The 15,621-nt window shown below is 41.3% G+C and overlaps 2 protein-coding genes across 2 annotated transcripts in view; both read left to right on the forward strand.

Moving 5' to 3' along the window:
- Nucleotides 1-8,829: 8,829 nt before the first annotated feature.
- LOC307250596 (dickkopf-related protein 3-like) lies at nt 8,830-12,219 on the forward strand (the record flags this gene model as incomplete). Its single annotated transcript, XM_080027712.1, has 4 exons — nt 8,830-8,934; nt 9,224-9,368; nt 11,436-11,586; nt 11,701-12,219. The coding sequence occupies 4 exons, from the start codon at nt 8,830-8,832 to the stop codon at nt 11,720-11,722; spliced, it is 423 nt and encodes a 140-aa protein (XP_079883838.1). The 3' UTR covers nt 11,723-12,219.
- Nucleotides 12,220-14,509: 2,290 nt separating this feature from the next.
- Nucleotides 14,510-15,621, forward strand: part of far1 (fatty acyl CoA reductase 1) — a 37,196-nt gene continuing 36,084 nt past the window's right edge. The window contains exon 1 of the mRNA XM_080028180.1: nt 14,510-14,622. The gene's annotated coding sequence lies outside the window, so the exon portion shown is untranslated. The remainder of the gene's footprint in view (nt 14,623-15,621) is intronic.

The raw sequence follows: 15,621 nt of genomic DNA on the forward strand, positions 1-15,621 counted from the left end.
GTCTGCCAACCAACCATGTCATGCGCCGGCTTCTGAGACACTCCTTCTGTTCGCTGTTTGGACCGGCAGAAATCTGTCCGGAGAAAACCTAAGAATATACCGCACACCCAGACTGACTACTGAAGGGAAATGAAAATTGGCTACCACGAGTGCCCTCTGAGGTGTATTTCGTTATGACACATTCTGAACTGGGATAGACTGAATTGGGAAACCAGGTTGGCCACCTAGTCCGAAGCAGGCTTGAGTTGTTCTTTGTCTTAAATAAAGTAGTTTTTTATCCACCTCGACTAAACCTGTCTCAGCAGATTCCTTTATCCTTCAAACTGCACCTTTTTGAATTGAAACCAGCCCAGATACTTCCCCTCCTTTCCTGTCTTGTTTCAAACCTACCAGCAGATGCACCTGTACAAATCAGAAACATCCCTGACACAACATCTACCCTTGCCAAGCTCATCATGCTTATAATGTGTGAATTCAATGTTATATTTATAATTGATGTCTAAGTTAAAGGCGGTGGTGTACTGTACAATTTAGAGCTGTTTCTATTTTGAATATAAAGCAGTCTGGTGCAACCCCATCGCTTACTATGTCAATCAACACTATGATAAGCAATCGAGTTATTGGCTCTATGAGTTTGTCTGCAAAAAAGGAACATAACAGGCATCAAGAGTAGACTTTTATGGCATAACTGAACAGTTGAATTGGATTGCATTAGACTGTACAGGTGTAATGCATCGGACACTATAGGTGCATATTCTGATGCTTAATGATGTTTGCATGATGATGGAACTTGTGCTTCAATTAATATGTACTTTCCCTATAAATTTCCCCCTGATATATTTGGTATATTTTGGGAACCTTATTGGAGTTTTTATTGAGTCACAAAATGGCAGGCCGCCACTTGTAATTATGTTTACTATATTTATGTTAATTATATCAATTTGTATGTTAAACTAATAAATCCAATTTGGATTCTACGTTTTATTTTACGTTGAATTCTATTCCTTAATCCACATTGATGCACAAGCCACCTGAAACAGAAAAAGTAGGGAGGATAGATTTGTTTCCCCAGAGAAGCAGGGGAGGATTACAATTTTTTCAGCAAAAAGCTATGAAACACCAGCTGCACATTCTTTTCTGCCCATGGGTAGTTATACAACTCCCATTTCTTGGCCTGATATGAAAGGCAGAAATCGCCGCTGATAAACATATTAACAACATTATTCCTCCATGCCATTCAAGGACGGGATCTGGAGGGAAGAAATGCCAACACAAAATCAACCAGCAAATGAGCTTGGCACCGATGACAGCTGTTTGTGCCAGTGAGAGAAATAGACACTCTGTATTTTGGACCTAGAAATGGCCTCTTCCATGTCCTAATGTAACCCTCTCCTAAGAGTCCACACTGAGGCCCAAACTGGAAGCAAAACTCATTTCCCACGTGGTCCAAAATACACAGTTTATCTGTGGCAGTTGATATCAAACCATAATTGTGTCACAGGAATTATTGATACATGAATTGCCTACCTTCAAACCCCTTTAACCAACACGACAACACCTATTCACACAGTGTTTTATTACTACTCTTACTTAAAGGAATAGCTTGTTTTAAGCTTGTTGCCTCACTCTCGGGTACACGAAAAGGCAACAGAAAAGAAACCATTCCTTTAACTGCGTGGCATATTTGAAGGAGACATGGGCAAAGGTCAGCTCATCGCTAAATAGGTCGCTCATTGCCAATTCGCTTAGCTCAAACACTGGTAGTCAAGGGGAGCATTAGCTTGCCAACCCCATCAGTTAGAAGATCAACTTTACAACATCACTCAAGGCTCCTGTAGGCATGTTAATACACCGTTCATTTACCATGTTACTTTGCGCTGAAACTGTGCAGTATGTATGCATCTACTCGTCAACACAGACGTTTTATATTGTTGACCTACTGGCAAGCACATCTGCAGTGGTTTGTGAATAAAAATGTCCCAACAAGCACACTGGACCGTTTAGTGATGTTATAATTGACTGTCAGTGGAGGCAAGCTAATGCTCCCTTTGAGTACCAGTGTTAGAGCTAAGCTAAAAAACGATGAGTGACCTTTGCCCATGTCTCGTTCAAAAATGCATGCACAGTTAAAGGAATGGTCTCTGTCGCCTTGTCTTGAACCCAAGAGTGAGGCAACCAGCTAAAAAATATGTTTTGCAGGTCTCAACTACTGGAGTGTGCTGGGAGTGGGACACTCTATATAAAACCATCCCTCAGCAGAGATTGATAGGCTAAATAATATAGATGGTTACAACATGATTTTTCCTGACACAGTTTCTCTTTACGGCCCCTGACCTGGTGCCAGAAAATAGTCACTACTGGGCCACATCCAAAGCTAAAGGCACTCCCAAACAAATGTGCCATTTACTCCTGCCAAATTTAAATGTGCGTATCACTGCTGCTCAGCTGTTTCAGGAAAGCATTTTAAGAAGTTGTATTTAAATTAAAGTGTATACGTGTTACTTGGTTTTCCATGTTCAATGGGAATAAATGGGTCGAGTGCCACAGTCATGGTAAACCAGATTAATAAATTGCTGATTTTGGTCTTTTCATGGGATTTGTTGACACTGACAACAATACATAATTGTGTCAGCCACATCCTGTAAACAATCCCACAAATTCACCTAAGGTTACTGGGTTCTGCAGTATTTGACCCTCCTGCATGAATGAGTCATTGAGTATCAGTCGTCTGTCTCCCACCACTTCCTTGTGGACAGCTGCTACTGGCTGGGAATACAAAGACCTGTTATGCTGTACAAGGATGAAGGATTGGGGAGGACGTGAGATGGAGATGTTCCACATGCAGACAACACAGAGAATATCCTAGAAATACATTTTAACACACCAAAGATAAAGGCAGTATAAAGTCTTTTTTTAAGACTTCTACTACTTTTGATCAATGTTTAATCTGATTTGTATTTATTAAAAATGTAGGAGGATTTTAATGGAGAAGGATGGAGAAGCTACATCAAAAGAAAATCCCTAATGTTGTCACAACTTCAGCCAGAATTTTTTTTTTTTCATATGTCTGTTTCCTGGTTTTCCACTAACTCTCATGTCATTTCAGACCCGGCCACTCCCTCCTGCTCTGCACTAGCCGTTAAATGCATTCACCTGGTCTGCCCCACACTCACCTGCTCCTCATCAGTTAATCAGCCCCAGTATATATCTCAGTCCATTTCCCTCAGTCAGTTGCCAGATTGTCTTAGTGTCTTCACTCACCTTTCCAGCGGTCTGTATTTATTCCTGCATCCTGATCAAGCCTGCCTGTTCGTGTGTTGACCCTAGTGATGGCCAGATGAGGCTTTTTGAAGCCTTAAAGCCAAATGGTTCACAAAAAGGTTAATTTCTCAAAGGTTCATTTCTCGAGGCTTCATTTGAACCGATTTGATCACAAAACGACCCCCCCTGCTGGTCAAACAGTGTTAAATAGCCAGATCATTCTATCAATTTGTAATACACTCAATACTGTCCTGCAACAGCGCAGCCATGGGAATGACTGACAAGTAAATAAATCAATACATCTTAATAAATGCATTTCATGAATTAATTCATATAAATACAACTTATATTTTGTTTGGTGTATTATTATGGGTATGAAACATGATAAAATATATAAATCTATCAAATATTTTTTGTCAAACTTTGAATTACTCCCTATACTACATCCGACAATAAAAAGAATCTAGTTAGGCTGCAGTAGGCATACTATTGGGACATACTTTTCTCTCTTATTTCATCATAACAGTGCGCCATGATCTTGCCTCTTGCTTTTATATCCGTCGCATCCCCGTTTGTTTTCATATGGAGGCTTCGTCGATGTTACGTCACTTCACGTGCGCACTGGATTGTGGGTCAGAATCGCCCAAATAGGATGCACTTTTCAACACTAACAATCTTGGCCGCATGAAGTAGGACATCCGGGTACTTCTAACCATCCTAAATCTGGCCACAAGAATCGGGACATCCTAAATCTTTTTTCTACATACTATATAGTAGAAAGTATGCGATTCAAAACGCAACCTATGTAGATTTTCGGGACACTCTTCCTCTTACCCTAGCGAGCACAGCAGTCTCTCTCTCTACACACTGCTTTGAGCGTCTCCGCCCCTCCCCCCCCCCTGCTGCAAACCCCACTCCGTTGTGATTGGTTACCTTCCTTCCAGCAGCGGGAAATTTTCAGGAAGGTGGGGGCATGCAGCATGTTTCCATGTATGGTAATGCTGCCGCTCAGGCAAGCGCCTGAGCGGCAGCATTACCATACATGGAAACATGACAGAAACGACCCGAGCGTGACAGAAACTATCCGGAAATTTGAACGAGTTCGGCTCGACCGGCTGCCATAGTGTTTAGTGCTCTGCATAGCCACCCCAGACAGTCAGCAGGGAATACGTCGAAATGCATGTACGTAATTATTTGATACTCTAGTATGGTTAAACATGAAAAGTATCATAGGTCCTCTTTAAGGATTTGATTAATTTTTATTGAGAAACAAAATTTGTTCCACTGTGCTGGGGTTCAGACAATTTCCCCTTTTGGAAACAACTTCTCCTGCTTTGGAGAACACTCTTTCACATTGTACAGCGGAGGCAGGGGTGCACAATAAAGTCACAGCAAGTTGATGCAACATCCACGTCTACATCACTCCCAAACCAACAAATCGCCAACACTAACCCGCAAAGTGCGAGTGGATCCACAATACCCGAAGCACTTCTTGAACAAACGAGGCTTCGAACGTCATCAGTCACGTGATTCGCCCTAAACGATACAAGCGTCGATACGCGCTTCACCAAAAACTTCCGGGATTACTCGACACACGCTCCGAAGCCTCGGCACGTTACGACCCATCACTAGTTGACCCACCTTTTGGATTTGGGACTTTACCTTTTGCCTGCTCCCACTGGTATTGTTAGATACGCCATTTGGTTACCTGGTTCGACATCCACTTCATTAAATCTGTTTTTCTATCTGAACTGTCTCCTGTGTCTTGTAATTGGGTTCTTGTCTGTCTTTTCCGGAAACCTGACAATGTAACTATGGAGATAAGTATTTAAAATGCATGTCTGCACAAAGGTAGCCTATTAGACATGAAAACTGCAGATACAACGAACACTGACTGTAACTTTGTTTGACAATATAAGAGTCTGGTATCGAATGCTACCTTTGTAATGCTTGGGCTGTTTAGTGTGGGTTGAAGCTATTGACCAATATGTCCTGAAGCTGCAGATTATTATTATTTTTTTGTATTTGATTACACTATAGTGTGCCAATGATTTTGTTATTTTGTCCATGGGCTGTATGACGTCATACCACAGATACGTAGCTAGTTTTCTTTCATGCAAGAAATTATATATCTACATACAGTACAGGTGCATCTCATATTAATTGGAATATCATGGAAAAGCTATTTTTTTTCTGTAATTCAATTTGAAAAAGTTCAAAATATTCTACATTCATTAGACATAAAGTGATATATTTCAGGCGGTTTACTGGTTACTGCATCTCAAAATATTTAGAATATTCCAAATGGCCAATCAAAAAAAGGATTCATAATACAAACATTTCGCCCTTCTGAAAAGCATGTTCATTCATCCATTTAATACCTGGTTGGGGATCTTAATTTGCATGAATTATTGCATTAATGCAGCATGGCATAGAGGTGATCAGCCTATGTGGCTCCTCTGATGTGTTATGCAGATGACATGGCACCCCAAATCATCACAGATCCAAATTAACTTTTGCATTTCATTCGGAAATAAAGGTCCCATAGTGTGGAGGAAGAGTGGAGGGGCACAACATCCAAGTTGCTTGAAGTCCACTGGCAAGTTTCAATAGTCAGTGTGATGATTTTGGGTACCAAAACATCTGCTGGTGTGGGTCCTCTGTGTTCTATCAAGTCCAAAACGTTTTGAATTAAATTACAGTAAAATCATTGAAAAAGCTGTTTATCAACAGTTAAATAACTACTTAGCAATGAATAACTGCTTTGATGTCTTCCAGTCAGGATTTCGACAACACCACAGTACTGAGACTGCTCTGGTTAAGGTCCTCAATGACATCCACTTAAACACAGACAGTGGCAAAAGTTCTGTCTTAGTTTTACTGGACCTCAGTGCCGCTTTTGACACAGTTGACCACAGCATATTACTAGATCGACTAGCAAACTGGGTTGGACTTTCTGGAACTGTACTAAGCTGGTTTGAATCCTACTTAAAGGATAGAGACTACTATGTGTCAATAGGCAATTTCACATCTGAGCGGACAAATATTGAATGCGGGGTCCCCCAAGGTTCCATTCTTGGCCCTCTTCTATTTAACATCTATATGCTCCCACTAGCTCAGATTATGAATAAGAACAAATTATGCTACCATAATTATGCAGACGACACACAAATTTACATAACCATATCACCAGGAGACTACAGTCCGATACAGGCACTGAGTAAGTGCATTGAACAAATCAATGATTGGATGTGCCAAAATTTCCTTCAATTAAACAACGATAAAACTGAAGTAATTGTCTTTGGTGCCAAAGATGAACACTTAAAAGTCAGCGCACAGCTTACATCCGTTATGTTAGAAGCCACACCCCAAGCCAGAAATCTTGGTGTTGTTGTAGACTCCGACTTGAATTTCAAGAAACACATAAAATCAATTAATAAATCAGCCTACTACCACCTAAAAAACATATCAAGAATTAAAGGGCTTATGTCTCAGCAAGACTTAGAAAAACTTGTCCATGCATTTATCTTTAGTAGACTTGACTACTGTAACAGTGTCCTTGCTGGCCTTCCAAAAAAATCTATCAGACAGCTTCAGCTAATTCAGAACGCTGCTGCTCGAGTCCTCACTAGGACCAAAAAAGTGGATCACATTACCCCAGTTCTGAGGTCTTTACACTGGCTTCCAGTCACTCAAAGAATTGATTTCAAAATACTGATGTTGGTTTATAAAGCACTAAATGGTTTAGGGCCAAAATACATTACTGATATGCTGATAAGTTATGAACCGTCCAGAGCCCTTAGGTCGTCTGGGACAGGTCTACTTACAGTCCCTAGAGTTAGGACTAAACGAGGAGAAGCAGCTTTTAGTTTTTATGCACCAACAATCTGGAACAAACTCCCAGAGAACTTGAGGTGTGCTGCAACTCTCAGTTCTTTTAAATCGAGTCTGAAGACTTTTTTGTTTCCATTTTAACCTGCAATTTTCATTCTATTTGCTTCTTTTATTAAATCCAGTTTTCATGTTTTTATTTTTTTTATTTTTTATTTGCTTCTTTTAATCGCTTTTAAATGTTTTATAATGTGTTTTATGTATTCTAATCTTGCCCCTGTAAAGCACTTTGAGTGGCCTTGTGTCTGAATTGTGCTATATAAATAAACTTGCCTTGCCTTGCCTTGCCTTGCCTTACAGTAAAAAAATACTTTTAGATGATATTCTAATCATATGAGATGCACCTAAACACAAAGTGGGGGTAAAAAACAGATATCTGTGATCGCATTATTTCCAGTTTGCGAAACACAAAGTCAAATACCTCAGACTCAGTTATGAAAGAATCTTTGTATTTTTCAGTAAAAACTGCAAAGTGTCATGGGATGTGGACTGGGAAAATAAGAACTAAAGCTTAAGAACTGTGACAAAGGCGTTGCCCCTTTTTACAGAATCTATCTGGTGCATAGCCCAAGCTTTCAAATGTTCTAATAAGTGTTCCTTTTTATTGGAATAATTTAACGTTGGTTTCAATTCAATGTCTATCATGAGCATCTTAGGTCCAGTTAAATATGTGTTTTCTTTTATTTATTTTATTGGGAAGTCAGTGCACAGACTCTCAGAAGGGCAGGGGCAAAAACTTAGAAAGGGCATCTCCTCCATATGAACAAACATGGGGGCAAATAGTGTCGTGAAGCATGCATATACCTCAAATATGTCTTAAGGCCAAATAGGTGTCCCACCAGGGCAGGGTGCCCCTTTTAGATTGGAAAAATACAAAAAAGAACAAGAGGCTTATGTTCTATACGTTTCCCGAATGGTTAATTTATTAATAAAAATGTTCCCTAACATCTCACCAGAGGGGCACCTACCCGCTCAAATTCCCCTTGCCCTCTTGGAATTTACATTTGCAGACAGGTTAAATACACTGGTTTGGATGACTTAAAAAGGGCAATGAGGCACCCCCCTACCTGTGTACGCCCCTGTGGGAAAGCAGCTACACCTTCATCTTCCTCCCTTCTTGGTTTAATCTCCTCTAACCAGCCCTGCGTTCCAAATCGCATACTCTTTCTTTTTTATATTCTTCTACATACTACATTTGACCAAACAAATAATCTAGGTGGGGGCGCCCTTAGCTCAGTTGGTAGGGCGTCCCCCCCATGGGCCTTGGCCAGCAGCGGATCCGGGTTCGATTCCAGCCCCGCCCCATTTCAACTCTGTCTCTACACTATTAATAAAGCATAAATATGCCAAAAAATGTTTAAAAAAAAAATCTAGTTAGCATGCAGTAGGCATACAATTGGGAAATACTTTTACTTATTTATTTCATCATAACATTGTGCCTTGATCTTGCCTCTTGCTTTTATATCCGTTACATCCCCGGTTGTTTGGAGGCTCCGTCGATGTGACGTCACTAACGGTGCGGACTGGCTTGTGGGTGAGAATCGGCCAAATAGCATGCTGATTTCAACACTAAAAATCTCGGCCAGGTGTAGTAGACATCCGGGTATTTTTAAGCATCTCACCACAATAATTGAGACATACTAAAACTTTTTTCTACCATACTAAATAGTAGAAAGTATGGGGATTGGAACGCAGGGTACGAGTACCCTTTCGTCAGACCTGGAAACTCAGTTCAGCATGAGAGGCTACATTAGATGCGAGGAAAAAGGAAGCAACGGAGAAGTTGTTTTCAATCAAGTTGAATTTTATTACTTTTTCAACAGCATTAAAAAAAAAATAATAATACAAAGATGTATTTACAATGTATCCAATCACAACACACACCTAGTCCCACAACTTGTTCACATGCCAGTCACATTCACAGTCTCATATCCATAATCTGATTCAACATAAGGGAAAGCAACTATTAATAGACAATGTTGAGTCTTTCGATTAAGTCCACACAGGGCAGATTAACCAGTTTGCTCTAGTTGTTTTGCGTGTCTTGCTTGTGTGTGTTTCCCCCACTCAGCCCTGCACTAAGGACGAGGAGTGTTGTTCAGAGCAGATGTGTGTGTGGGGCCAGTGTACAGTCAACACCACCAGTGGAACAGAGGGGACTATCTGTACGGGCCAGAGTGACTGCAGGCCAGACCTCTGCTGCGCCTTCCAACGAGGTGAGAGTCAAGAGAGAAACAACCTGTCACAGCTATACAGCCATATTCCAGAATAGTAATGAGCATGTTGTTCTAGTCTGTCCAACTCATGTACAATCTTTATTAGGGCCCGAGCACCGAGTGTTGCAAAGCCCTATTGTCATCGGTGGGATCGAAAATCATCACAATGTTCAAAAATCCACAACTCCTAGCAGGAACATATTTAGCAAAACTCTAGGGACACTCATAAGACATGGAAGATACACCAAAAAAAGTTTTGTTTGATTCCGAATAACTATGACGAAATGCCGGCCAATATTCGCCAAAATTCACTCATATGTCATAACTCCACATTACTCTGCAGGAGTAATTAATGATATGTGCAAGATGATATACCTGAAAGCTTGTTTTATCCGGAACTACCGTCTTGCAGCACCGGCGCCTCATTCGCCAAAAAACATCAAAAACGGACCTCATGAACCATTTGATTGATCATAACTCAGGCTGTGTTATACTTAGAACCACTACATTTCATACACCAGTACAAACAAAAAAGCCTCTTGACGCCCCGCAAAGTTGGCCTAACTCCACCATACTCTGTCTCATCTTCTCCAAATTGTTTATGATCAATGAGACCCAAGGCCTGAGGAAGCCCGCACGCTAATATTCGTATAAAGTGAGAGCGCCACCTGCTGGACAAAGCAAATATCGCACGTTAGTTATTTACCTCCACGTCCTACACACTTGATCAAATCAACCTCAAAGCAGCTCAGGGAGGTCCAGAGACAACGATAACACGGGAACGATTCCATCGGCTCTGTGGCCTTCGTAGTTTCTCGGCGTCGTCGCCACGAAACAGGAAGTCGCCGTGATTTCGCTCCGCGTCGTCCCACGCGCTCCAAACTTCACCCGCCCGGTCCTCGCGTCCTTATCGAGCGCGTTGCGGCCACTTCAGCGCTTCAGGCGTCGCCGCGCTGCACGCTCCGAAGGGGAGGAGGCCGCGGCTCGTCCTCTCGCGGGGTCGCCCGGAGGCCAGGACGGCGTCCAGCACGAGAGTGCGAGGGCCCGGTCATCACTGCTCGCAGTTTTAATTATCTTTATTTTTCCCCTCTAACCTTCTCCATAATTTAACAACTTTCTCTGAATGTTTCCATAAATTGCTTCCACTATGGTGTACTGTTTGTGTATTTATTTATTTATTTTTATTTTGTGTTTTATTTCTTAATTTTTTTTCTATCACATTTGCTTGACAACGCCTAATGCACTCCTACTATACTTTATTCTGATAACTAATGCATTATGTTGCTACTTCTACTGTTATCGTGCAGTTCATTTGAGTGGACCGACCCACTTGAAATTAATTTAAAGGGGACATATTATGCAAAATCTCGGTTTTAAATGTGTATTTCCAGGTTTTCATGGTTTATTTTTCAAAAAAAAACAATAGTTTTCTACATTTCCCATTTCTTCATCGCCTTTTCCAGCCTTTTCTGCTCACTATCTCAAAAGTTTGGTTTTGACATCTACTCCCCTTTGCAAAAATCCTAGTCTGCTCTGACTGTTCAGATCTACAAGGGCGTGCATGCACCGCCCTGCTCATTTACTCTATACCTACCTACATGGGCATGGCACACGCCCAGCTGTCAGTTTTGTTTACTTTTGGCCAATGCAGCATGGAGATCGATGTTACCATGTTTAGCTTCATTTCTACAGCAAATGTCAGCACACTTACCACTTCTAAACCAAAAGCTTTACAACTGAACCTGTTCAGACAGGAGTCTGAGCTGAAAACTGTGAAAATTGCTTCAAGATTTCTGGTTTCCCTGACATTATCCTCAGGTAAATACAGTTTAAGTCACAGTCAATAACAGAATATGAGCTAAGTATTTATGCATTAACTCTCTAAACTTGTAACATACAACGTTTTATGTGGGGGGGGGGGCAGGCCTTAGTATCTGATATGGGCTGTAGCTGTTTGCATTGTGTGTAACAGCAGGTTATACTAAAGTTGATCAAGTGTAGCTGAACAGGCAGAGTAAAGAGAGAGAGTTTTTCCATTAATCTATTCTTTTCTTGGGCTTCCTCCAGAGCTGCTGTTTCCAGTGTGTAATCCCAAGCCAGTGAAGGGCCAGTCCTGCCTGAGCCAGCCCAACCTCCTGGCTGACATGTTGGCCTGGGACCAGGAGGGGCCTCGAGACCACTGCCCCTGTGCAGACCACCTCCAGTGCCAACCGCATGGGTGAGAGCGGCTACTACACTCAATCAGTAACCTCTGTTAAATCACTTCTTCTAAAATAAATTTTTTACAGACTTGCTTTTTTTTTTGTCTTTGTTTTCTTCTTTCATCTCACAGGCGTGGCTCTGTGTGTGGATAGTAACTCTGGGGATGGAGAGAGCACTGGGAAGCTATACATGACCCTGTCCAGGACCAGGAGCTGTAATAGCAGCCTTACCAAGCATTCACCAAAGAACGGCCCACCTGCCCATCAACACCTTATCACATAACAGGATGTTGTTTAAGGACAGCAAGCATTGCACTGTATCATGCCTTACTGCCTATAATGTATCATGAAGAAAAGAAAATTCCCCGTTTTGACTGAGGGCCAAGAAGAGCTGGGTTTTAGGTGATTTAAATATGGACACAGGTGGTGGGCTGCATTTTTTTTTTTTGTGGAGTGGACGAGAGGTAATACTGCACTACCACCACCAGAGGGCAAACGCCTCTGACACTTCTCTGTGCGTCATGCAGGAAGTATAACCTGAGAAATACACATGAGAATACATGGAGGACATGTTCAACATGTGACCACATGACTGCAGTGCAGACTGATACAGATCTCTCTCTCTCTCTCTTTCTCTCTCTCTCTCTCTCTCTCTCCATTCACATTCTGTGTTTTTCCACTAAATATCTAAAGGCCAGCAAAGAGATGTACAATAATTATGATATCAGACAGTAGATTAGTTTTTCATTTTAGTTTTAGCAGTCTTTTTGCTCTTCTTAATCCATAGTTCCTTTTTAGATGTCTGTATATTTTGAATGGATGCATATTTCTATTCTGCATTTGATGCCTTATCATGCAACATATCCTAAACAATATTCCCAGTGGGGGAAAAAATAGGGCCTGCACGATTCATCGGTCAGTCGATTATATCGGCCAGCCGATTATATCGCATATTTCGGAATTATCGTCCGATTTTTTGCTGATTTTTTTTTCTTTCTTTTTTTCAAGCAATTATGTGTGAAATCTATTGCTGCCCTGGAGGTAGCCTATATGAATAGCATTAATGCTATAGCCTATTTACAGCAGCAGCAGGTGTGTTGTAATACATTGGATTCATTTACACTTGAAAGTTCCCCCTGCAACCAAAAGCAGAGGCATTGGTCATCGCTTGACTGTTAATAATAATAATTGATAGAATTTATATGGTGCTTTTTTGGCGGTCATTCAAAGACACTTTACATCATAGAGAATCATGTAGAAAAGGAAAACAAAATACAGAAAAAATTAAGATAAGGTTTGAATTGGAGTGAGGTGTCATAATGCTTCCTTAAAGAGGTGAGTTTTGAGTTGACTTTTGAATGAGTTTATTGAGTCTGAGATGCTGATGTTTGGGGGGAGGGAGTTCCAGAGGGTTGGGTGCAGTAAGATAAAATGCATAATGTCTGAATTTAGACATATTTGTTACACTTTATTTTTTTTAGACAATGCGAATTGCAATAAAGAAAAAGTTCCTGTACAAATTTTTAACAGTAAAAGGTATATATATATATTTAAGGGTTCAAAAAAGTTGTATCAATATATATTTTGGGGATTTTTTATTTATTTTTAAATCGGCCGATTTAATCGTAATCGTAATTTTTCTCTGAAAATAATCGGCATCGGCACTCCAAAATCAATATCGGTCGGGCCCTAGAAAAAACTAAAGACCCTGCACCTCAGCTGAGACTCTTCAACGTTGCACCTGTTCTAACACATTCACCTGTGGAATGAACATGCAGAAAGTGGGTGAAGTCATTTAAATGACAAGTATGTACTGAAAACTAAGGGAGTCTCTTATATCATGATTCTGTATATTTGAGTTCCAGTTATTAAATGGTAAACCTGTTTAACCTTGGCCTTGACAATATCAAACCATTTCTGTTGGTTTCGGTTGCATTACATTCCCCAGGAGCCTCATCCACCTTTTCTTTAGTGGACACACCAAAGCTTTGACCATTTGAGTTTGGTAATGTTTTCATTTCAATAAGGCACTATACCGTATCTCATAATGTACCCAAAATCCAATTGCAAACGAGGTAGGTTTTCCCCTGCCATGGAAAAACATTGTACATATTCCGCGTCGTAAAGGCTGGATTACCAAACGTGCAAGTGCATAGGTGCCCCTGCCCCGTAGCCATATAGGTTATCCAATGTCCCAGGTTCATACATCGGTATTCTCAATTCAAAATGTATTTTATATGGTAATTCTGTCTTTTAGAGAGGCCCTGTGAAATTGTGTCTTAAAAGTATTTATTATTTTAACCTGGGGCCTGTTTGTATTATTTGTGTGTTGTTTTGTTTTGTTCAGTTGCTATATGTACAGATTGGGTGGAGGAGGAAATGCTTGCCCTGGGGCTAAGAACGGTTTCATCTGGTCCTGTGACCAAGGCACCTGATATCACAAATGGAGATAAGATGTGGCTGTTCATTGCTAAAATAGCTAGGTTTCAGCAAATTCAGAAAAAGTGTTTTTGTAGGCCTAATTCATTCATCAGCCTTATTGAAGTTTGTGTTTCTAATGAATTCAGATTTGTGACACCTTTCTAAACATGTGAAAAAAAACAATTGAGTACCCTTTGACCATAATATGGTCCATTGACTTCCATTCAAAACACCACATTGTCTAATGATTGAATGATGGAGTAGCCTAGCCAGATATTGATGTGTGTGTATGAAGGAAATATTTGATTTCGTTGCATGTGTTAAAGGTTTTGTGAAAGTGAGAGCATTCTGCAAGCAAATCGTGCCAACTGTTTGGAAAACGTCAATTTCTGAATGGGATGAGGAAATTCTGCAGTTCACCAGAAGCAGTTGAAGTGGGACGTCTCCTTTTCACCCTATCTGTGTCGGGGGCGCTGACGTCACAGCAGCTCATTTATCCGCCCAGGCTTGCTGGGGCTTCCTGCCTGCTAAGAGCGAAGCTCCACTCTGTCGCCTGTAGCGGTACACGCTGCACCTCCGCCACGCAACATACACCCAAGTTCAAGCCAGGGGGGAAAACATCGACATTTCAGGTACGTATAGCCTACTCTTCAAATGACGTCCACGCGCCCTGTGTGCTCCTAGGCCGTTGAATTGTGGCCCTTGTAGGCTGTTTTTCTTACCGTTAAGTGGTGTGACAGGCTGTGCTCAACGTGTGGCATCATGTAGGAAGAGAGATGCGCCAAGAGGAGGGAGGAGTGGCTCGGTCCACACAACAGTAGGCTAATGCTGCTGTTGCTAGAATGTATTCATACGCAGACTGATGTAGGGCTTAAGTTAGAATAAAATGTGGGCATTTTCCCGTGTAGGTTACTGACTTTACCCACTGTCTTAGACATGAGTCAACATGAGTCGGACACCGCCCCTATAAATTCCACCAGTTCTCGTGTTAAACAAACATATCATTTCTCAACGGTTCTCCTTTTCCCCCCAGCCCGCCAGCACTTTTTTCATACATTTTATTTCAGCGCTCGAATGAGGAACGTTGACTCAGCACTGGAGGCACTTTTAATTGAAGGCGCGGGGGGAATGGTTTAGTTGAGCGGCCTCACTTCTTGTAATGTAACTCCTACGCCTTTCGGTAATCACATGCCCGAACGGTCTGTCGTTTTGCGTCGCCCACTGTGCAAATGGACGAAGAGTGGTTGCGGCTAATTGGTGTAGCCTAAGTGAGGCAGCTGTGTGCAACGTCAAGAATTACGGGGTAGCCTTCGTTGCCTGCCTTTTTTTTTTTTTTTTTTCGACTGTTGTTGGAGTCTGCTTTCAATCACGCTTTCGTGACGTTGGTCGCCTGCTTTACTACGTTTGCTCCTGTGTCACAGATCTATTTCTATTCACATTCATCACACCAAGCTTTGTCAAGTTGTTGCAGAAACGTGCTGGTAGTTTTACCCGTTCAGAGCCCAATTATTATGACACAAACAAAGATATAGGCCTGTACTGAGGATTTCTAGTCTTATTGCACTCATAAGGCATAGGCAATAATGAGAAGAAAAACTATGAAGAATCTTAAGACACCACCCAATAGCAAA

The sequence above is a fragment of the Ammodytes marinus genome (assembly GCF_949987685.1).
Source record: "Ammodytes marinus genome assembly, chromosome: 5".
NCBI lineage: Eukaryota > Metazoa > Chordata > Actinopteri > Uranoscopiformes > Ammodytidae > Ammodytes > Ammodytes marinus.